Source organism: Humulus lupulus, chromosome 7, assembly GCF_963169125.1.
Source record: "Humulus lupulus chromosome 7, drHumLupu1.1, whole genome shotgun sequence".
NCBI lineage: Eukaryota > Viridiplantae > Streptophyta > Magnoliopsida > Rosales > Cannabaceae > Humulus > Humulus lupulus.
The window spans coordinates 191,087,944-191,113,597 of record NC_084799.1 but is presented as its reverse complement, the minus strand read 5'-3'; the positions used below and the strand labels follow the sequence as shown (position 1 = coordinate 191,113,597).

The following is a 25,654-nucleotide window of genomic DNA, read 5'->3' as shown; positions in this document are numbered from 1 at the left end:
CTTCGATATAACCTTCCTTCCACAATAGTGTATCTGGGAATCTGATACATCAGTTTCCGAGCCTTGTTCCGTTCTGCTGGGAGAATTCCGGTTTCGAGGTAATCAACTATTGGGGTCATCTAGGTTGGTTCGGAGCCTATCATGCATACATCTTCCTGTTCAGGCTCGCTAATACTGGGAGTCGACAGGTGCTCAATAGGCACAACATTTAGGGCATCGACCTCGTTGGACGTGGCGAGTCTGGCTAAGGCGTCCGTATTTGAGTTTTGCTCTCGGAGAACCTACTCCATCGTATAGAACTCGAAATGTTCGAATGCCGCTTTCACTTTTTCTAAATATGCGGCCATCCTTATGCCACGAGCCTGATATTCCCCTAAGATTTGGTTGACCACCAACTGTGAGTCACTGTAGCAATGTATTGCTTTAGCCTTGAGCTCCTTGGCTATTCGAAGTCCTGCCAATAGCGCTTCATATTCAGCCTCATTGTTAGATGCTTCATAGTTGAACCTTAAGGCGGAATGAAATCGACTTCCAGTTGGAGTGATCAATATGATTCCTGCCCCCGATTCATTTTCATTGGAAGATCCGTCAACATAAAGTTTCCACAGCTCGCGGGCTGGGGTTATAACTTCGTCGTCAGACACTCTTGTACATTCCACAATGAAGTCTGCCAGGGCCTGCCCTTTTATGGTCGTTCTCAGATGATAAGTGATCTCGAACTGTCTAAGCTCAATAACCCATTTTAATAATCTGCCTAAGGCCTCTGGTTTGGACAAGACTTCCCGTAATGGTTGGTCAGTCAGCACATGGATGGGGTGTGCTTGGAAGTAAGGTCGGAGCTTTTGAGATGAGTGGATCATGCTAAGAGACAGTTTTTCCATTAACGGGTATCTCGATTCTGCCCCCAGTAACCTCTTGCTGACATAGTACACTGGTTTTTGTACCTTCTGATCTTCTCGGACGAGCGCAACACTGATAGCGTGCTCGGTTGTAGCGAGATACAGGTATACGACTTCTCTTGTGATAGGTTTCGACAATATCGGAGGTTCCGCGAGGTGTTTCTTTTGGTCTTGGAATGTGAGCTCGCATTCCTCTGTCCACTCGAATTTTTGCCTCCTCTCAAAAGATTGAAGAACGGAAGACAGTGGTCTGTAGATTTAGAAACAAACCTACTTAATGCCGCCATCCGTCCAGTTAAACTCTGGACATCTTTATGCTTTCGAGGTGAGGGCATGTCAATTAGAGCCTGGATCTTGTAAGGATTAACCTCTATTCCTCGCACATTTACTATGAAGCCCAAGAACTTCCCCGACGATACTCTAAAAGAGCATTTTTGGGGGTTGAGCTTCATGTTGTATTTCCGCAGCACGGCAAAACATTCTTCGAGGTCGTCCACATGGTTATCGTTATGTTTAGATTTGACTAACATATCATCAACATATACTTCCATGTTATTACCTATTTGCTCAAAGAACATCCTATTAACCAGCCTTTGATACGTTGCTCCAACATTTTTAAGCACGAAGGGCATAACATTGTAACAATACAACCCTTTATCGGTTACAAAGCTCGTATGCTCTTGGCCAGGTGCATGCATGACGATCTAGTTATATCCATAATAAGCGTCCATGAATGACATAAGACCGTGCCTAACTGTGGCATCTATGAGCTGATCGATTTGTGGTAGGGGAAAGCAATCCTTTGGGCATGCCTTGTTGAGGTCGGAATAATAGATACAAGTTCGCTACGTTCCGTTAGGTTTTGGGACCAACACCGGATTGGTGATCCAATCAGGGCAGAAGGCATCTCGTATAAACCGATTTTCCTTTAACCTGTCAACCTCTTCCTTCAAGGCTTTCTTTCTATCATCGTCCAGGAGTCTTAATTTTTGTTGCTTCAGAGGGAAGCTTTTGTTGATATTGAGTGCGTGGCTCATTACATTCGGGCTTATCCCTACCATGTTCGAATGTGACCAAGCGAAAACATCCTGGTTTCTCCTTAGGAAGCAAATTAATTGCTACTTTGCTTTTTCAGGAAGGTTTCTCCCTACCTTCACAGTCTTTGGAGGGTTGGTTTCTTGACCTCTTCGAGCTCTTCCAATGGCTCGAGGTCAGCCCTCTCCTCTACTCTAGGGTCGATCTCTTCGTCTATTTTGAAGATTGTCCCATCCTTATTCTGAATCACAACAAGTGCTTGTGCACTTGTTTGCTTTTTCTCTCTAACGAAAATGATATAGCATTCCCTCCCTGCAAGCTGGTCCCCTTTTAGAGTTCCGATGCCACTAGAAGTCGGGAGCTTGATGGCCAGATGCTTAACAGACGAAACTGCCCCCAGCCCTACTAGGGCGGGTCTCCCGAGCACTACGTTATAGGCCGATGGGAGATCCACCACGACGAATTCCATCATCTTGGTTACAGAGACTGGGTAGTCTCCCAAGGTTACAGGGAGTTCGATGGATCCCATGCAGGCAATCCCTTCTCCTGAAAAGTCTTACAACGTAGTTGCACAGGCTTTTAGGTCGCGAAGCGCGAGTCCCATCTTTTTCTAAAGTAGCCTTATAGAGGATATTCACTGAGCTTCCGTTGTCAATTAGGACTTGGTGCACCCTCTTATTCGCGAGCTGAAGGGTGATGACCAGAGGGTCATTATGAGGGAACTATACGTGAGAGGTGTCGTCTTCAGTAAAAGTTATGGGTTGAGTTTCAACCGTTTGTTGTTTCAGAGCTCTGGGTTTGGGTTTGTAGGGAGTTCTGTCACCAGTTTTTAGCTCATTCACATATCTTTTCTGTGCATTCCTGCCCGATCCTGCGATATGGGGTCCCCCTGAGATGGTTATGACATCTTCTCCATCAATCTGAGGGGGTCGTTCATCCTCCCGAGCTCGGGAGTTACTGTTCTGGGCAGGTGGTGCAATTGCTGCTCTCTGGCTGGTGGAAGCCTGATTAGGGTTTCAGTTTCTTACATACTACCCGAAATATCCCCTCAAGATCAATCCTTCAATCTCATCTTTTAGCTGTCTACATTCATCGATTGTATGTCCGATGTCTCTGTAGAATCTATAATATTTGCTAGAATCTCTTTTCGCCTTTTGGTTCCTCATGGGATCAGGTCGTCTGAAAGGGACCTGGTTTTCATTAGCCAGGTAGATATTCTCACGAGACTCATTGAGCTCGGTATACACCTTATATACGGAGAAGTATTGTAATGACCCAAAATTACTAATATGGCTTAAGATGCCTTGATTAGTGTGCCGGGAGGGCACAATTGGCTTATGTGTGGAAATTATTAAATTAATGTGTGATTATATGATAAGCATGTTTGTATGGCTATATGAATGTAAATATGGTTGTATGTTATATTTGTGAGAACCACATTATTATGTGGGTAAGCCTGCAGCGTGCGACTCGAGGCGATCCTAGGGAGCTAGGTAGCGGGAAAGTCACAACGAGGCTTAATGTTTGAATTGGGGCAAGTCAAGGGGTAATTCGGGTATTAGATGATTAGTTGGGTTACCGGGTTATGGAAATAAATATATAGAGATATATTTGAGGTTAGGAAGCCTAGGCGGGAATATTTGGAAATTTTACCATTTTGCCCTCAGGGACGTTTTCGGTACCCTGAGCCCCAGGATTAACTTAATTAATCAAGGTTAGACTTGTTGGGTTTAATGCCCTTATAAAACCATGTCGGACATGTAGCACGATTTCATATTATCAATAAAAGTAGTAGAAATCATTTAGTTTGAAAACCGTGTTGCTTGCTTGTTTTATTACATGATTATTGAAATAATACAAACATTTTTAAAATCCCGAACATATGGATAGTTACAATTATAGTGACTAGGTCACAGTGGATTATAGTTGTAATTATATGTTCAAAAGAACGAGTCCTAAGATTAGATCAATGCATTGGATTTTCACTAATTAGGCAATCTACGATATGATCTATATATATATATCTTCTATATAATAAGTGTGTAGATAACAGAAATTCTTGGTTTTAACAGTTTTTTATTGTTTTTAATGTTAACTTTAACGGAATATTCTTATATTTAACATAATATTTTTATATTTAACAGTAGTTTGTAAACACTTAAACTTAAACTTAAATAATTAAAAATTAAAATAAGATATTTTTTTGGATATTTTACAGTAATAATTATTTAAAAATAATAAATAATTAAACAAATTAAAATATGATATTTTTCAGATATTTTACAATGATAATTATTTTAAAATAATAAATAATTAAATAAATTAAAATATGATATTTTTGAGATATTTTATAATGATAATTATTTAAAAATAATAAAATCATACGTTTTATAGCTTAAATAAAATTTAATTAAACTTAAACTTAATTATTAAAATAATATCATATTAAACATATAATATAATCTACTGTGAATTAGCAACAATTTAAAAAAAAAAAAAAACTAGCAAGAAACTTAAATTTAAAATCCACTTACAATATTTAATATTACAGTAAACATACATTATATAATCTCTTATTGTCACTCCCAAATTCAAAAACTAGAACAAACATTAACTTAAACAAAAATAAATAAATTTGTTATCCAAAAAACAAGCATGGATGACATGGCAAATATTTAGTACACGTGGCCAACATCTGGCAGAATTCTTGTTCGACTATCGACCAGGAATACATCTAGTGTCACGATATTCGATCTCTTCATACGACCAGCATGGTCGTACGAATGATATACGCGGAAAAGATCTTATGCAGTTATGATAGTATCCGAAATTATCTCCCATGATTTCCTGAGTATCCGATTATCTAGGAAATAATATCTGTAACAAATTAATGTAAATCCTCCTTGAGCCTATAAATAGAGAATGAGGGCTCAAGGGAAATGGATCTTCTTCTTCTTTCTTGCTTTCAGATCACTAGAGATTAGAGTTATCATATTAGCTACATTGTATTATTCCTCAGAGGTTGTTGAAACTCATTGAACCCTAGTTCTTTGATCAATCCTTTGAGTCCTATATCAATAACAATTCAAGTGGACGTAGGTTATTATCAGATTCAGGAGTCGAACCACTATAAACCCTTGTGTTCTTTATCATTTCGTCATCACATTCTATCCAACGTGTTTTTCCACATCAAGCAAATTTGACTCCGTGTCAGTTGGCCAAAATCAGGGTCAACATTCAGGTGCTTTCATTGAGAGCTTGATACAACATCGTTGAGAATACCAATGGCGAAAACTACCAGGAAAACTGGACAGGCGGCCGACGCTGCACCATCTAACCCGCCTCCTCCTCCTCCCAACGTGGCTGAGGATGAGCCCCATTTGGAATTTGATAAGGAAGAAATGGACGACACGACGTTGAAAAGTACCCTAGGGGTATTGCAGGAGGAGCTGGCCAATCTGAGAGACGGCCAGGAAAGTGCTGCCGAAATCATGGCGCGGCAGCAACAAGAAATTGAACGGCAGCACTTGGAGCTGAGTGAAAGGCAGGCGGAGATGGACCGTCGCCAGAGGGAGGCCATGGCAGCCCCCGAGGCAGCCTTACAATTGGCTAGGAATCAGGCTGCACCTGCCTCGCAGCCTGATCAACCCGTGAATGGGCCACCCCACAGGGGTCCCATTCCTAGCCCGCCTATTCAACCCTCGAGCCCCCAAAGGCCCGAGCAGCCACCGGCGCCTCAGGACGATGTCTCGCTAGGAGACCCTGAGGCACAGCCTCCATCCGAAGCTGGTCGCGGCAATCCCCCGCAGCAGAGGCAGAATAGGACCGGGCAGCAGCCTCGCAGTCCTAGACACCATAGGGGCGACGAGCCAAACCCTCCGAGCAGAGGACAGCATCCTCCTGGTAACAGGAGGAACTCAAAGTTAGGCTCTGCGGTTCGAGGCCCCCCACGGCATGGTAATGCACGGGGACCTAACGACCAACGCAGACCACCCTCTAACGCTCGGGAGGTTCCAGCCCTGGAAGGCAATCGAGGGAACAGTCGATCCCACCATAGCCAATCAAGATTCAGAGACAGCCATGGTTATAATGAGGCCGACTCAGGCAGAGGAAATGCCGGTCGGAGGAATGAAGAAAGAGGTGGAGGCAGAAGCCAGCCACCTCAGGATGACCAACCCGACAGATGGGACGCTGGGGGGCAGCCCAGACAAAATAACGTCTTCAACCGGCTCAGAGATAGCGAGCAACGGAGGAGAGACGAGGACTTAAGAGATGTACTCAACGATCGCCGTGAGCGGCACGACGAGTACGTCCCCCCAGCACCAGAGGCCACGGCGATTCCTAGCGCTGTGCAGGCCCAGATAGATGCCCTCAACCAGGCAGTGCAGCAGCTGGTCGGGGGAAGAACATCTTACATCGACCACGATAGGAGGAAAGGCACTCCTTTCTTCCAGAGGATAGCTATGGCAGAAACTCCTAGCAAGTTTAAAATGCCTACGCTTCCAAACTTTGATGGGTATGGTGACCCAGTATCTCACATCAACAAGTTTAAGATACAAATGGACATTCAGAAAGTGTCTGAGGACGCTCGGTGCAGGATTTTCCCTGCGACACTTTCTGATGCCGCACAGGAGTGGTTTTTTAAATTCCCTCCTGCAAGTATAGTTTTCTGGGAAATGTTCGTAAATGAGTTTTACGGACAGTTCTACGCGGGTCGTGTTCACCCGACTGAGGCGAACCAGCTGGTTGAAATACGCCAGCAAGATGGAGAACCACTGAAAGACTACGTCCAGCGCTTCATGCGAGCAGCTTCTAGAGCAAAGACAGTGGGAGACGAAGGCAAAATGATGGCCATAACCGCAGGGGTTAAGCGCCGCACGCCTCTCTGGGAAAGCCTCCGAAAACATGGGGTTAGAACTACCCAGGAATTCTTGGATCGGGCTGATCGCTACATCAAGCTCGAAGATGCCATCACCGACGAAGAAAAGCCCCCAGGCAAGGATAAGGGGACCGCCGAGCCCGCCAAAGCCGCCAATGGGTCCAAGCCCAACGGCAACGGCAAAGGCAACGGGAACGGCAACGACAATGGCAAGAATGGGGAGAAACGGCCGCATAATGAGCCTTCCACCTCTGACAAAAAATGAGCCAAGGGTAACCGTTATGAACCACGGTTCACTAACTATACTGCCCTAGTTAAGTCTCGGGGAGAAGTTTATCAGGCCACGAGTTCCAGCGTGCCTTATAAGAAGCCTGCCCCCATTCGAAAATATATTTCGAGAAGAGACACTACCAAGTTTTGTCGTTATCATAACGACTACGGACATGATACCAACGAATGCAACCAGCTGAAGGATGAGATCGAGTTCCTTATTAGACAAGGACACTTTAGAAGATATATACAGGCCTCGAGAAATTCCCAACGAGAAGCTCCAGGTGGCAACGAGCAAGCGCCCACGCGCCAACGCTCGCCACCTTTGCAGCCTGACCCCATGGCTGGCACATTGTTAACCATCTGTGGAGGCCCGCACCTCGCAGGAAACAACGGAAAGGCCAGAGAACGATATGCTCGGACTCTGCGCCACGACCAAGACATCGAGATGATGACTGTGGATGATCGCGCGCCGAAAAAGGCTCGATCAGAAGAGGGCGAAATAACCTTCTCTGATAGCGATGCCCAACATGTCCGGTTCCCACATTCTAATCCGCTGGTCGTGGATATCCAAATGGCCAACATGACGGTGAAGATAGTGCTGGTTGATACAGGAAGTTCGGTGAGCATCCTGTATAAGTCTTCACTGGAATGCATGAAGTTGTCCATTAAGGACCTGGAGCCCTGCAACCAAACAATATACGGCTTCTCTGGTGAGGGATTCGCCCCTACAGGGTCAATCAGACTACCAGTGACGACAGGTACAACGCCTGCTACCAGGACATTACTCGCTACTTTTATAGTAGTCGATTGTCCCTCGGCGTACAATGCCGTCATTGGGAGGCCTATACTGGTTGATCTCCGGGCCGTCACCTCTATGTGGCACTTAGCCATGAAATTCTCGACAGACGCAGGGGTAGGGCGCGTGTTGGGAAACCAGAGGGAGGCTAGGGAGTGCTACAACGCCTCAGTCACAAAGGCGAAGAAGGGAACATCAAAGAGCACTCCCCCAGATAGGTTGCAGATGGCAATTGATACACAAGCCCAATCCGGTGATGAAGTCACCAAATAGGGTGTTGCCCAAAGTGAGGATAGAGATTTAGATCCTCGCTTTGGGGATTTTGAAGAAAACGTTGGACCCGTCGAGGACCTGGAAGAGGTCCAACTTGACGAGAAAGACCCGACTAGAGTCGTGGAGGTCGGGAAAAACTTAGAACCAACCATGAAGCATGCATTGGTGGAGTTTTTGCGAAAAAACAAGGAAGTCTTTGCCTGGTCACACAAAGACATGGCTGGGATAGATCCTGCAGTTATCAGCCATGTCTTGAACATAGACAAGAGTTTTCCACCCGTGCAACAGAAAAGAAGGCTGCTCGATAAGGAACAGTCGAGAGCCTTAAAAGAAGAAGTTGAGAGATTAAAGGAGAATGGGTTCATCAGGGTGGCGTTTTATCCATCGTGGGTCTCTAATCTAGTACTGGTTCCCAAGCCTAACAGCAAATGGCGAACCTGTGTGGATTTTACAGATCTCAATAAAGCCTGCCCGAAGGATTGCTTCCCACTCCCAAGGATCGACTAGTTGGTCGATGCTACTGCAGGACACGAGATCCTCTCCTTCATGGATGCATATTCAGGCTACAATCAGATTAGCATGCATCCCCCTGACGAGGATCACACCAGCTTTCGGACTGATACATGCTTATACTGTTATAAAGTAATGCCCTTCAGACTGAAAAATGCAAGTGCGACTTACAAATGGTTAGTTAACCACATGTTTAAAGAATTGATCGGAGTAAACATGGAGGTGTACGTGGACGACATGCTGGTATAGTCGAAAAAGGCAGAAGGACATGTGAAGGATTTACAAGAGTGTTTCGATGTATTGAACAAGTACCAGATGAAACTAAATCCTCTCAAATGTTCCTTCGGAGTTGGATCAGGGAATTTTTTGGGGTTCATTGTTAATTCAAGAGGAATCAAGGCCAACCCCGACAAGATAAAAGCCCTGATCGACATGAAATCGCCAGAGAAGATCAAAGATGTACAAAGTTTAACTGGGAGGATTGCAGCCCTAAGTAGATTTATTTCAAAGTTAACGGGTAAGTGCGTCCCTTTCTTCAATCTACTTAGGGAAAACAAGAAGTTTGAATGGACAGAAGACTGCGAGCAAGCTTTTCAGGCCTTGAAAGCCCATATGGCACAGCCTCTTATTTTATCAAAGCCTATCGAAGGAGAAACTTTGTTCATTTACCTGGTGATCACTGAAGTCGCTGCTAGTGCGGTACTAGTAAGAGAGGAAGAAGGCGTACAAAAAGCAGTTTACTATGTAAGCAAAAGGCTGATTGGAGCAGAACCGAGGTATCCTCCCATCGAGAGGTTGGCATACTGTTTAATCTTGGCCTCAAGGAAGCTACGTCCTTATTTCCAAGCCCATCCCATTACAGTCTTGACTGACCAGCCCCTTCGGCAAGTCCTCCAAAAACCAGAGGCGGCTGGGTGTTAATTAAAATGGGCAGTCAAACTGGGGCAGTTCGATATGTCGTATTCACCGCGATCAGCAGTAAAAGGACAAGTCTTGGTTGATCTTATTGTAGAGTTCACCGAACTCTCGGACAGCGAGCAGTGCGAAAAGCCTAGAGCGCCTGAGCCTCAAGATGAAGCTCCCTCGTGGAAGTTATTTACAGATGGGTCGTCAAACGAATCTCACGCAGGAGCAGGAGTGATCTTGATAACGCCAGAAGGGCATCGATTTCACTGCGCCATTAGGTTCGACTTCATCGCGTCAAATAATGAAGCTGAATACGAAGCACTCCTCGCTGGATTAAGAATGGCAAAAGACATGAGTATAAAGGTGCTGAATATTTACAGTGATTCACAGCTGGTAGTGAATCAAGTTCTAGGGGAATATCAAGCACGAGGCCTAAAAATGGTGGCCTACTTGAACAAAACAAAGGATCTATTGGCCCAGTTCAAGAAGTTTACCCTCCAGCAAATACCGCGGGATCAGAATTCGAATGCAGATGCCTTAGCCAAACTCGCGAGCGCAAAAGACGCTGACACTTTGAATATTGTGCCAGTAGAAAGATTGAGTGAGCCAAGCATACGAGTAATTAAAGGCAGTATGGAAATCCGAATGGAAGATACATGGATGGTGCCTTACTTGGAGTATCTGACAAATGGTGTACTACCGACAGATAGAAACAAGGCCAGAACTCTTCAAAGGCAAGCTGCTAGGTACATACTGGTCGATGGTGTTATGTACTAAAGGGGATATTCCATGCCACTGCTCAGATGTATTACACCAGAGAAAGCTAAGGAGCTAATGAAGGAAGTACATGAAGGCTTCTGCGGGGATCATGCTGGGGGGCAAAGTTTGGCGAAAAAGATTTTAAGGCAGGGTTATTTCTGGCCGACCATGAACGAAGATTCAATGGAGTTTGTACGAAAGTGCGATAAGTGTCAAATATTTTCCAAAATCCCACGCGCAGCTCCAAACGAATTAAAACAAATGCAGAGTCCTTGGCCTTTTGCAGTATGGGGTATCGACTTGATTGGATCCCTGCCCACGGGGAAAGGCAGAGTGAAATACACAGTTGTAGCAGTCGACTACTTCACCAAATGGGCCGAAGTTGAACCACTTGCTACCATAACGACCAAGAAAGTTCTTGACTTTGTCATCAAGAACATCATTTGCTGATATGGTTTGCCTCGAAAGTTTGTCTCAGACAACGGAACCCAATTTGACAGTGACTTATTCACAGACTTCTGCGAAAGGCACGAGATCATTAAAAGCTTTTCTTCAGTCGCGCATCCACAAGCAAACGGGCAGGTCGAGGCAGTGAATAAAACACTTAAAGACACCCTGAAGAAAAGGCTTGAAGACGCTAAAGGAGCATGGCCAGAACAACTGCCTGAAGTCCTCTGGTCGTATAGAACTTCTCATCTAACAGCGACAGGTCATACCCCGTTTTCCTTAGCCTACGGATATGAAGCCATGTTACCTGTCGAATTAGATCGCCCCTTACATCGACGCATTACATACGACCAGGGCCAGAACATCCAACTAATGATGGAGTCCCTAGACTCAATCGACGAAGTACGAGAAAAAGCCCAACTTCGAGTTGCTACGTACCAGCAAAAGGTCGTCCGGTACTTTAACTCAAAGGTGAAAGAAAGGAAATTCAACGTCGGTGACTTGGTGCTACGACGAGTTTTCTTAAATACCCGCAACCCCACTGCTGGAGTACTCGGACCTAACTGGGAAGGACCTTACCAGATTGAAGAAGTCCTCCATTTGGGCACCTACAAACTTGCACGCTTAAATGGAGATCTCGTTCCACGCTATTGGAACGGTGAACACCTGTGCAAGTACTACCAATAAACAATCCTTTTTAAAAGACTGGCTTGTATTAAATTTTACTTTTTACAATTTTTGAAAAAGGGTTAGCCACGTTAGATGGCTAATCGCTTATAAGTGTAAGATCTTTTTAAGATCACTCGTAAAGACATGATTAGTCCATTTTTAATACGAGATTATAAGGGACTGTGCGCAGCCAGTCATTCTTGCCAATCTTTGTGAATTTATTTTTACAAGTATTTGTTCATTACGTGTGTTGTTTTGCTGTATTATGTTATGTTTACTATCGAGCAGTAATGTTCGCACAGGTCGTGGTCAAGGCAAGTAACCAAGGACCTAAAGCTCCTCGATCACTTGGGGGGCATATAAGGTACATTGATAACAAAGCATACCAAGGAGTATGTAAACACATGAACAAAATGAGTGAAAGCATGCTACGGTACTTAGAGTATTTTTCGAAATTTATGTTTCGATAAATCAAACCAGTACTTTGCTAAGTTTGGTCATACGAACAGATATTATATTAAAAGAAACATTATAATATCAAAAAAGCAATCTTTTACACCGCGAGCAGTATTGCTCGGATGTAATTGTTCTATTAAAAGTAAAAAGCTTTTGCACCGCGAGCATTATTGCTCAGATGCAATTGTCCAGTTATAAGTAAAAAAGCTGCCCTTGCAGCAATAAAAATAAATGGTCTTTACAAACAGACCCGTGGTCCATAAAAATATAATAAAATAAAAATTTTTACTGGGCAGGAGGGTCTTGAGGATTTGGGGGAGCGCCCTGGTCGGCAGGAGGACCAGCTTCAGCATTAGCAGAAGGAGCCTTCACCTTAGCCTTTTCCTCTGCCTCCAACCGGGTGGCGCACTACGCCATTAAACTTCTCTTCAACCGCTCGGAAAGATAGTTGAAGTTGGCCTCCCGGTTGTGCTTCCAAAAGTCGTAAAAGCAGAGAAGGGTGGCCTCCTTGTACTTCTTCAAGTTCGCAACCCCTTCCTCCTCAACCTCCTGCACTCACCCCTCGAGCTCCCGCACCCGCTCTTCAAGCTTCTTCGCCTCATCCCTGCTGGCGGTCAGATCGAGTTTGAGCTGTTTACACTCTTGGGTGATAAGTACAGAACTTTCCCTCCATTTGTGCCGCTCCTCGTTGGCTTTCTTCAGGGCCCCTTGGCTGTCCTGAAGCTCCTGGGTCAGAGTGGCTTGGTCCTCGCACAGCTGCTCATTCAGCTTGGACAGCTCCTTGTTCTCCTCGAGTAGCTTTTTGTTCTCACCCTCAAGTGCTTGCTTAGCCTGAGCAAGCCGGGAATCGAAGTTCTGTCCACGGGAAGCCAACGCCCCAGCACGGCGCCAGCTAGCAGTTAAAGACAGCAGCCCCTGAAGACAAAAAATGAAAAAGTAAGGAAGAAAAGTCAGACATAAATGATAAAACAGCAAAAGGTGACTTACGCTGACTATCTCAATCAACCCTCTGTTGATGATTTGGTCGACCTCCATTGAGGCAGTTTCGTTGATGGCGGCCTGGCTGCGTCTGTGCTTCGAGAGCTTGTATATCCTCTCCCTGGCTGACCCGACCACGAGGCTGGACAGGGAGCCTTCGGACAGATTGTCCAAAGTCTCCTTGCCAGCGGCCCTGGAGGAGGGCTGTGGATTCTCAGGCGTGGGTGTCAACTATTCGGTGGGGGGTGGAGGTGTCATGTTTTCCTTAGAAGGGACGGCGGTTGGAGTATCTTCTGTTCGAGCCTTCTTCGAGGGGGTCTTGCTGCTCTCCCCTCGAGCCCTCTTGCTATCCTTCTTCGAGACAGAAGAAGCAGCGGCGGCCTCGTAATGAGCAAAGACGTCTCCGGAGTCCATACCTGTACAAAAGGAAACAACTCGAGCAGTGAGATTAAGTGGCTATAGGAGGAACAGAGATAAAAGTAAAAGGATTACAAGCAAAGTACCCGAGCTACAACTACTAGTCGTAGCAATATTTACTGAACTACCTAGTTCCAGGAAGAAATCTGAGTTTAAAGAGGGAGCATTCCTAAAGTTGCCGTCCCCATCAAATAGATGAGAGGGAATTGGCAAATTATTTAAAAATGAGATTATTGTACCGTTTACATCCGACGAATCGTCAGAAAGTTCAGTAGGCTCGACAACCTTTTGTTTTCCCTTGCCCTTGGGGACTGAAGGTTCCTCTGCTCGGGGGGGGGGGGGGGAGGGTGGGGGCGGGGGACGGCAGGCTCCCTGATCGTAACCCCAGTTGGCCGCCTCCGAGGAGGCGCCTGAGGTTGTTGCTCGGGTTCCTGTTCGGGTTCCGCGGCAGCTTGAACATCGCCCATCGAGGGTTTGTTCGTCACAAATTGAGATCCCCAAAGGCTGGAGTTGGACGTAGCCACGGGCCTGGAACATGATAGATGTCAAGATATTATGACAGAAAGACACTAAGTAAAGAAGCTACTCGAGTGAGAATTTTTACCTCCACGAGTGAAAGCCAGGTGTTGATCCCAAAAGAGGGTGTGTTTTAATATTTAAACTCGCAAGTGCACGAATCATTTCAGAATATAATGTTCATGTAAGTACGAGGTCGAACCCATGGGAGTTGACTAACATCAAAAGAAACTATTTCAAACAAAGCAATAATATTCTAACCTAGTTCCAAATATTTGATGAGATTTTGTTTTAGAAAAATAAAAGATAAGTAATAAAAAGATTAATGATTAAATAGAAAAATGGTTTTCAAATGAGATAAGTAAAATAAGATTATTAAGATGTTAGAATCCACAAAATGCAAGTTCAATAGTATTTATAAGTATATTGATTCCCAAGTTTAGATATAGTTGAAATAAATCACACTATACTTTTTTTCAAAATATATTTTCTTATTCAAGCACAAGTTACTCTTTCAAAAAAGTAGGATTTTTCTTCACTTATATAAGATATAATTTCTAAGCATTAGTTGTGTTACAACCTAATGAAACTACACAAAATCAAAGAGATTATGTTTAGGCAAAATATGATACTTATGCTCTAAGAATTAGATGTGAACAATTTAATGAAAAACATTTAATCAAAGAATATCATATTTTTGCATAATTAAGAACTAAGTGTAATATGCTTTAACACTCAATAATAGATGAAAAATGCATATCTTTGATAGAAAAATCCATAAACAATATTACACAAATGGGAAATCAACATACAATAAAAAAAATACGATCTAGTTACATTTTGCTTCATCATCATCTTAATAACCTTTGAAAAAGATTAGAAGCTCATAACTAGATAAAAATTACAAAATAACATACTTGACATGCTCTTCAAAAGATGAAAATGGTAGATAGAAAATAGTGAAAAGAAGAGAGAAAAATATGTGTAGAAGATGTTGAAAAGATGAAGAAGAAGAGCTCCCCAAATGGTCTTACAAGACTCTATTTATAGGCAAAATGTGGAGATTAAATTAATCAAATTAAAATAAATAAATTGATTAATTTAATTGTGTTGGGAAGTGGTAGGATAAATAGAGTAAGTGTAAGAGTATTGGAAAGATGAAATGTTTGGTTGGGTAAAAGATTAGTGAAAAGCTAGGGTAAAAAAATGAATTAGGAATGTTTATTTAGGTGAGAAAAATATGGAAGAGTGAGTTTATATTTTAGTGAAAAGAAAAAAGTGGACATTGGGAACAAATATGGTTTTTTAGCCATATTGGTGGCTGTGGCAAAGTGGTGTTGATGGTCCAGGCGGCTGGAGGAAATGTTGAACTTTGGAGTGTATCAAGTGATTGGGCCTGATTTGGGCTTGGTTTGTTGATGAAGCTGGTCAGGTGTGGAGGAAGGCTTCATTATTGGGCCTTGGATGAGCATTGGGCAGGAGAAAGGCTTCGAGTGCCTTCGGTGGCTACTTGCTGAATTGAGATGGCAGCATGTGATTTATTTGGATAAATGCTGAAGGTGCTGAAGAAGTGACAGCTGGCGTGGAGAGGTGCTTAGGCAGCTGGTATTGATGCATGGTTGGGCCTGGCGGAAGCAGCTTGGACGGGAGCTGGCGAGGCAAGGAGTAGCTGATGACTGGGCCTGGGCAGGTGGCGTGGGCCTGAGGGAAAAATACCACTTTTCGTGCTATTTTCTTTCAAATTTGCCACTCTCTTTTTCCCTTCTTTTCTTTTCAAAGCCAAAAAAAAAATACAACTTATTCCCTACAAAATAAGTAAATAATAAATTAGAATCCCCTACAAAATAAGTAAATAATAAATTAGAATCAAATATTTTCAATTATAAAATAACTCAAATTAAGTCCATGAAAATACTAATTGAAATTTAATTTACTTTGGGAATTAAGTTCAATAAAATCACATTTTTTTCAACTTATAATCTATCAACACAAATTTCAAATAATTAAACTACAACATATTATAATAAAATATCTATAAAACATATAAAAACCTAGAAAACAACAATAAGACTAATAAATTAAAAATTACATAAAAACTTAATAAGTTAATTAAAAACTCAAGAATTAAGCAACAATTAGCACATTTTAGTGGTAAAATAACTCTATTTTGTAGAGTTATCACCAGGTTGTCCGCAGCAAGGTCAGGTGTGAGGAAGTATTCGTGGTGATACATCCCCACATTAGAAATATGGGTGGTGTCGGACAAAAAAGTGCGTCCGGACTCCTAATGGCAGAAGTGAAAGAACCCCGTACCATCTTGGTTGGGGTTGGATTTAAGGTCAAAGAGAAAATTGACTTCATGGGGGGAAGGTACTGGCCATTTTTTGAGCTTATAAAGGATATAGAGTGCGACCAACATTCTATATCCGTTCGGAGTGATTTGAAAGGGGGCTACACTGAAATAATTGGCCACCCCCTGAAAAAATGAGTGAAAAGGCAGGGTGGCACCTGCCTCAATGTGGAACCTCGACCAGGCGCTGTAGGCCCCGCCTGGCAGGTTGGCGCGCTGATCGATGGATGGTTTGACTAAGGTCACACTCGTCAGATTGTATGTGTTTAGATAGTTGGCAATCATCCGCAGTGTCACCGTACTTTGAGGAACGACGTGCCACGCCACGTCTGGCTGGTCGACATGGCAGGGGCGAGCACGCCTTTGGACATCGGTCTCTAGAGCAAATTCGCCTCGACCACTGGTCGAGGGGGCATCAGAAGAAGGCTGGCCTGAAGAGTTAGGGTTATTCCTTTTTTGGAATTTTGTTTTGGTTCGGGGCATTCTTTGGTTGGGGACTAGGGGCGGTTTGAACTAGGGCGAGAAAAAGGGATTTCCTGTATCAATGTAGATGGGTTCTCTTCGCCTTCGAGTAGTTGGGCCAAGAGATCGTCTTCAATAGGTCTTTCTCCTCCCCAAGGGTCTTGCATAAGAATTGCAAACAGACAATGGAGGAGATAAGACACAATTTGCGAAGTAGTGTGGAAGATTGGGATAACGTTGCTCGCGTCTAAAAAACCATCAGCATCCTACTCCTACACTAAGATTCGGCACTAATAGTTTGAAAAACGGGTCAAAGAGGAAATAAACCGTTTTCTGAAAGAGAACTGCTTCGACTCTTAAAGGGCGAGAAAAAACTCAGTTTTTTCACCTAGCTTAAAGGTTGAATTTTTACGTCGATCTTACGCCCTAAGCCTATGATCCTTACTATCAAACTAAGTCCTAACCTATACAAAGCATAAAGACGACCTATTACTTAACAATGGAAGGTTTATACAAAAGAAAAAATCCTCATGAAACCCTATTCGAGAACACAGAAGTCAAAGAGCATAGAAACGGCGTGCATGGCATAAATTTAGAAAGACAATGATTACCTGAGCAGAGATGGAGGTTCGGAAGAGGATGAAAAAGTTTGAGTCAGGAAGATCCTCAGCTAGGCGACTATCTGGCTTCGAAGCTCTGTAGGCAAAGTTCTTGAAGTTCTTGGCAAAGACGGTAAGAAAAACCTTTTTGAGAAGGAAAAGATGGAGACCGAGATATGGCTAAAAAGTAACAATCATTATTTTTTTTAATTCTCGAAACGTGGGGAAGTGCATAAGCCGTCAATTTGTTTCTTGAAAACTGAAAGGGCTTGATTAGACATAATTATGTCACGATTTTAAAAAACGCACGGGGATTCTGACAAGCATCGTGGGGATATGAACAATTGCTTCCTTAAAGTTTCTTTATTGCTGGTCGCACTAAACAAACTTAGGGGGCAAATGTTATCCAAAAAACAAGCATGGATGACATGGAAAATATTTAGTACACGTGGCCAACATCTGGTAGAATTCTTGTTCGACTATCGACCAGGAATACATCTAGTGTCACGATGTTCGATCTCTTCATACGACCAGCATGGTCGTACGAATGATATACGCGAAAAAGATCTTTTGCAGTTATGATAGTATCCGAAATTATCTCCCATGATTTCCTGAGTATCCGATTATTTAGGAAATAATATCTGTAACAAATTAATGTAAATCCTCCTTGAGCCTATAAATAGAGAATGAGGGCTCAAGGGAAATGGATCTTCTTCTTCTTTCTTGCTTTCAGATCACTAGAGATTAGAGTTATCATATTAGCTACATTGTATTATTCCTCAAAGGTTGTTGAAACTCATTGAACCCCAGTTCTTTGATCACTCCTTTGAGTCTTATATCAATAACAATTCAAGTGGACGTAGGTTATTACCAGATTCTGGGGCTGAACCACTATAAACCCTTGTGTTCTTTATCATTTCGTCATCACATTCTATCCAACGTGTTTTTCCACATCAAGCAAATTTGACTCCGTGTCAGTTAGCCAACATTAGGGTCAACAAAATTATTTAATTAAAATAGAATATTTATTTCAAAATTTATATGACATTAATATAAATTTAATAAAAATAATTAATAAATTCTATAAATAAAACTAAGCAAATGTATTGCACGTTGCTTGTATCTAGTATATATATATATTTATATATACTAGGTAAAAATAACGTGCAATACACGTTTGCTTAGTTTTAAAGTTATAAATATGCTTATTCAAACATGTATTTATTTTTATTATTTTTTAATTATCATATAAATTTTCAATAAATAAACAATATAATAAAAATAAATAAATTATGTTTAATATAATGTATGACATAAATGTATTAAAAAATTAATAAAAAGTGCTTCATTTATTTTCTTCAATATATAATAGAATGAATTACGGTTCTATAGTATATATAAATATTTATATCAATAATTTCTACATATGACATCTAAACACAACATTGACATAGATATATATTTACATGACTACATGACATATATATAAATTACAATAATATTAAAAAAGAAATTAATAATAGAATAAAAAAAGTCATAGTGTAGAGTAGTATACATGCATCAACTATTTTTAGTTTCTAATGTAACTCGCAATATCCTTTGGTGAATTTGATGAAGAAAAAAAGCTCCAATCACTTGATAAAAAATAAACTATCACACAAATTTATAAGATAAAAAAAATGATATCTATGGCTTTATTATTTTTAAATAAATATGATTTAATTATTTAAATTATCATAAAATATATTTAAAATATCTTATTTTAATTAATTAATTAATTAATTTTTGTTTAAGTTATGTTTGTTCTAGTTTTTGAATTTGACAGTGACAACAAGAGATTATATATTATACATGAATTTTTAATTTAAGTTTGTTGCTAGTTTTTCTTTTTTAAAAAGTTTGTTTCTAGTTTATAGTAGATTATATTATGTTATATGTTTAATATGATATTATTATAATACGTGAAGTTTAAATTTAAGTTTAATTAAATTTGATTTAAGTTTAATTAAATTTGATTTAAGTTATAAAACGTATGATTTTTACTATTTTTAAATAATTGTCATTGTAAAATATCTTATTTTAATTTGTTTAATTAATTATTTATTTAATTTGATTTAACTTTAAATCATGTTTACAATCCACCGTTAAATATAAGAATATTCTGTTATATATATATATATAAGAATATGCTGTTCTATTCTGATCTTGGTGTTATTCCAGAAATGGATAAACCGCTTGTATTGTTTTGTGACAATATACGAGCGATAGCCAACTTGAAAGAACCTCGAAGTCACAAGAGGAGTAAGCATATAGAAAGGAAGTATCACAGTATTCAAGAATATGTGGCCAGGGGTGATGTGAAGGTTATGAAGATTGCAACTGAAGACAATCTTGCAGATCCGTTTACAAAGACACTACCAGAAGCTACATTTGATAAGCATATCAAGGAAATGGGATTAGTAGAATTAATGCATTAGTTTCAATTAGTGCAAGTGGGATTTTGTTGGGGTTTTATGCCCTAATTAAAACTCAAATTATTTGTAATCTCATTTTATTATCAATAAAAGAATAGAAATCATTTTTTGACTTGGTCAATCACTTTACTCACATGTTTTATTTTCATGATTATTTGTTTAATATAAACTTCTATTAAATCCCAAACATATAGTTAATCTTGTTTATAATGACATAATCACAGTGGAATATAAATATGATTATATGTTCAAAATAAGTTAGTCCTAAGATTAGTCAGTGCATAGGATTTACACTGATTTGCCAATCTACGATATGATCTACTTACACATTACAGTGTTATGTTCTTTCCAGAACATTAGCAAAGTAAATACGATCGAATGTATTTGTTACATCAGACTGGACCGATGATAAGATAAGTAAACATACCGTTATTATCTATTCTAGTCATATCATATAGTTGACCATAGGTCAATTCAATCTCAATTCTGAGTGGTTAGTATTCTAACTGATTGTATTATTTGAGTTCTTTGACTTGTTCGTTACCAGCTTATACCCTACGGACTAGCCCATACTTACATCTTGGGAACTCGGTAGTATAATTGTGTGGGCGTGTTAATCATAGATATGAACATCTATATAGCTTCTGATGAAGAAGTTAAACGATGGTTTCCTTTTAGTTTGGTTCCCTTTTAGTTTGGTTCAAGGTGTTAAATGATAGAGATCTCATTTCAGTAATTAAATTAGTTTACTGAAATATCATTTACAAGGAACTAAGTATTTTAAGGATAAAATATAATGAGGGGTAGAACGATATTTTAGTCCTATCTCATTGTAGACCATTTATAGAGGATTGAATGACAATTATGGTTGTAACAATGGATAATTAATAGCGTATCTATATTTGTTATAGATCGTTCTATGAATTCAAGAGTGCAATTCCGAATCTATAGTGGAGTCACGAGGAATTAATAAGTTAGTAAATTTATATTTGTGAAATTTATGATGTTATCCAAAAAACAGGCACGGGTGACGTGGCAGACGTTTTTAGCACGTGGCTGACACCTGGCAGAAGGTCTGTTCGACCATCGACCAGTGAGATTCCCCTGACGAAACATTTGAAGCTTATATACGACCCGCCTAGTCGTATACTCCATATATTTAGAGATAATTTTGTACAATTGTGATCATATCCGAGATTATCTCCCATGATCCATGATGATCCGATTATTTAGGAAAGAATATCTGTAACTAATTCGTGTAACCCTCCTTGAGCCTATAAATAAAGAGAAATAGCTCAAGGAAGGGACTTTTGGACTGATTTAAGTTTACGCTTTACAAGAGAATTAGGGCGATTATCTTACGATTGTATTATTCATCTCTCTCAGGTCTGTGAAACTCAGAGAACCCTAGTTCTTTGATCACTCCTTTGAGAACTGATATCAATAATAGCTTAAGTGGACGTAGGTCATTACCAGTTCTTAGGGCCGAACCACTATAACTTTGTGTGTCGTTTATTGTTTTTTCCATTAGATCTATTTCAACACTTTACATCACATCAAGCATTTGACTCCGTGTCAGTTGACCAAATTGAGGGTCAACATATGATAACTTATTGGAGCTTGATTTCATAGGCCCATGGTCCCCATTGTACCTTGGATAAAATCATCTAGATAGTCTCAATTAATTGATTTAATTATCAATTAGAATTATCAAAGTTTCACAGAGTTATGTATTTTTTTAGAAAAAAAGAGAAATTATGGCAGATTTATTAATTAAGATAAATTGATATCTAAATTAATAGATAAGTTTAAATCAAGGTTCAAATAATAAATAATTAATTTGATAAATGATTTAAATAATTATTTAATTAATTAAATCAATAGAAAATAATACAAGCCTTGATTTTAAGTCCAATGAGCTTATAATCAAATGAGAAATTTCACGGGTCTAAAGCCCATGATAATTTCGACGTAGGGCTTCAAATTGGCTATTATTTTATTGATTTTTTAATTAAATTAAATGACATAATTGAGTCTATAAAATGAGTGCTTAGAGATAAGTCTAAACATAAGTTTAATCACTGGTTTTCTGATAGTTTTAGATTCTCTCTAAACACAAATCATTTTCTAAGCCTTTTTTATTATTTTCTCTTCTTCTCTCTGTATCTATCTCATGTGTGAGAATTGTCCACACTAGTCTAGGTGATTCTAAGGATACATTGGAAGACTGTGAAGAAAATAGAAGATCGGTTTAGTTTCTTGATAATACTCTGCGACAGAAATAGTACAAGGGTTAGAGAAACTGAAGGAATGACTCATTCATTCCGCTGTGTATACTATAAGTATTCTTATCTTTGTTTCTCTTTGAATTCAATTTTAGAAACATGTTCTAGGTTATCTCATATTAATTTGTTTAATATTATATCAACATGAAAATAAATAAAGATCAAGTTTCCCAACAATATATATGATCATAATTGAATATATCCAAGCATGCTTAGTGTTATCATGCATAATGCATAGAGTATATCTCTTTGCATGCTTGCATTCCTTTTCTTAAATGTTCTTAGCTAAACGATCATAATTAAATATACCTAAATATATTTTTAGTGTGATATCATGCATAGAGTATAACTCTTTGCATGATTGCATTCCTCTTCTGAAATATTCTTAGTTAAGCAACAATGTTGGACTAGTATTAGAGACATTTTCTTGGATTAATGCTACTTACTTAGGTTAATGTATATGAGTGTATGAATTTTCCTTGGATTATTTAGAAGTGGTATTCAAGCTCTTATTTTTGCAACATTGTATAAAATATTCAATTTTAAATTTACAAAGTTTGGAATTTTATTTATTTTGGGCATATATCAAATTAAAATAATTTTTCTAAAACCAAAAAAAATATTACATATATTAAGTTAAATATTAAAATAATTATAAAATTAAAATATCAATTTGATTAAAATTTTTGTTATTTGGGTCAGAAATTCAGCATATTACTTTTAAAAAAAAATAGACTTCAGATTTTACCAAATAACCTAAATTAGAAGTTTTATACACATGTGGTTGTCAGGTTTTCTTAATTATTCTTTAGTGTTATATTTTAAAAGTGCTTTTTCAATCATAATATTTTTCATATATTTACTAAACAACACAAGTTTTCTTAATTATTGTTTAGTGTTATATTTTAAAAGTGCTTTTTCAATCATAATATTTTTCATATAATTATTTATTTTCTTACTTACAATAAAGATGTGATAGGAATTCTACGAATGGGATATTAAAAAGTTCATCAAAACTAAAGAAAAATATTCTTTATTTATTAAGTTTTTTTTAAAGAACTTATAAAGAAACATGGTAAACATGTATTTAATGAAAATAAGTTATTAAACACAAAAATAACTTTTTAAAGTTCATCCAAACACATAGGTAATTAATAGACTATGAAAGACCTTTCAAATCCATATCGTCAAACAGTCTCCCTATATCACTATAAAAGTGCTTCTTGAAAGAATCCATGTGCTGCACTTGCAAACAAATTGCAACAACCAATGATCCATCGTCCTTGCAACTAGGATCGGAGCGAAGGAATACGTCTCCATCGATGTCACAGGAATGGGTCATGCAGACTTCGTTTCCCCATCCAAAATCAAGACCGTACAAAGGTAGCCTCAACCAGCTCACAACGCTAAGATTAGGGTTCCCAGAGAAAGGACCTTCGTTAAAGGTACAATACTGAAGATCTCTAAATTTTACCAAGTCCTTTTGATTCTTTAGATACTCAATACTTGACCATATGTAATCATTTGTTACCTTTTCAACGGTTTCCCTTATTTTGTTCGCGGCAAAACTTAGTGGTTTGGACACCAAGTCTTCCGAACTACTATTTGCCGTAACATCGAATGACGCGTTACCAAGGTAAGAGATTGGTATCCGCGGTTCTATTCGATTCCGCACGTCGACACTAATGGCTAAAGCCGTTGCCTGTTCCTTACTATGTTTCCGGGCCTTGCATGCACATCTCCAGACGTGTCCAGCCAACATCTCGTACCGAGTATAGGGACGAGTAGTCTTGCTATCTCGACCATCGTTCGCTATCCTCTTGAGTTTTTTTAGCTGTTCTTTGGTGACTCTTAGCATGGCCACAGTGGTTTCCTTTGTCCTCTCTTCGTTACAGTTCGATTGCCCAACCAAGATTGGTGGGCTATCGAATTCTACATGGTTGAAACATGGAGACCCGAGTGGGAGATCTCCTGCTCTGAGACACTTCCGATCAAGAAGCGGTGTTGTTTTCAACTGTTCGCCTCTAGCAAGACCAGCCCACTCAGAGAAAAAATGCATCGCACTTGGGCCATCAACAACTGCCTGTGAAATGGCCAAGCCGAGGCCAATGCCGCCACAAGAGAATCTAGTGAGCTGGATTACCAGAAGTGGAAGTTCATGAATTGGGCGGGTATAATCTACAACTGGGGCGAGATGATGACAACTCTCTGATGAAGGAGATAAATCACCCAAGGCATCGAGTTCGGAATCGAACTCGACTTCGGTGAACAGAACACCTTCGGCATTGCAGTTGAGCTCGAGACGACCTCCTGGGAGGCACCGCAAGCGACCAGCCAATGGATAGAAATGAACAAGAGCTCTACTCAACGATTGTGTAAGGGTGTTAGTGATATCGGCCACTGTACTCCATTTTTGGGATGGCCGGTAAAGGTATATAGATGGTACATGAGTAATGAGACCAGTTTGATCCCATTCCGAAAGAGATTGGAAGCCATTCCATGTTGGTTCTGCTGGCTTCACCAGATAGCATCCCTTCATCCTCACCGCCATCTATTATTTTTCTCTCTGTCTTCTTGTGTATTCTTTGCATTTTATGATACAATTTATAGGGCAAAGTGCACTTTATTATATTTTTTTTCTCACGTGGTTTTCTATTAAATATATACACATGCCAAACTAACGTGATCGCAGTGGTTAGTGGTTATACCATATGTATTTTTTTATATAAATAACATAATGTTTATCTACTTACCACATGCAGCGAGTGGCGGGGCGGACTGACATTTTATTAGTGTCAAATGGGGCATGTTGCGCCGCTCAATTATTATCATGTCCTCAATTAGGCACGGAAATGGGGCGGGTTTCTCCCGCCCCGCAAATACTTTGATTTTTGTCTCATTTAATTTTTTATTTAGAAATATTAAATTATAATTTTATAATTCTCCGTAAACTTAAATATTTTTTTAATTACAATTCTTATTTTTACACTTTGTATTAACTACACCCTTAAATGTTTTTTTTATTTTTTTATTTTAAAATTTATAAAAATAAATACAAGAATAAAGATGAATTAAATAAAACATATTTTTCAATATTTACAATTCTTTCATAGAGTAGTTATGGAATAATTTTTTTTATAAATCTTACACCTAAAATCTATTTAGAATTAAGGATATTCTAAACCGCATATAAAATATCAATTTTAAGTACTATGCATGTATATAAGTAGCATGAGAGAATTTGATTAAATCATATCATTATATCATCATTTAAATCAACAATTCACCAAGTATAATGAGAGTTTCTCAAGAGAACAAAATATAATAAAACTATCATATACAACATAGCACTCGAGTTTTGGTGCTTCAAAAGAATCAAATGACTTTTTTATTCTTCATTGACCTGCTACCTTAATTATCAAGATCAACTATGTATGACTCCTACAATATATATATATATATATATGTATTAATAATAGAAGTTAATAATTTATTTGATGACTTATAAAAACTTAATTAAATACCATAGTTCACTACTACAAAAATGTGATTTCTTGACAGTTTTTAACTGTCGCTATTGAGCAATGACGACAGTCGACTAACTGTCGTATTTGCCTATGCCGACATAGGGGTAGCTACGCCGACAGTTATTAGGTGTCACCGTTGCTGGC

General features: G+C 39.5%; 1 protein-coding gene across 1 annotated transcript; it reads right to left on the bottom strand.

Moving 5' to 3' along the window:
* Positions 1 to 23,021: 23,021 nt before the first annotated feature.
* On the bottom strand, positions 23,022 to 24,671 carry LOC133790056 (spermidine hydroxycinnamoyl transferase-like). Its single transcript, XM_062227647.1, has one exon. It carries the CDS (start codon positions 24,532 to 24,534, stop codon positions 23,143 to 23,145), a length of 1,392 nt encoding a protein of 463 aa, XP_062083631.1. The 5' UTR covers positions 24,535 to 24,671; the 3' UTR covers positions 23,022 to 23,142.
* Positions 24,672 to 25,654: the final 983 nt, after the last annotated feature.

Bases quoted from the DNA above. Each gene is read 5' to 3' on its own strand.
- LOC133790056 (XM_062227647.1), bottom strand. From the start codon at position 24,534: ATGGCGGTGAGGATGAAGGGATGCTATCTGGTGAAGCCAGCAGAACCA.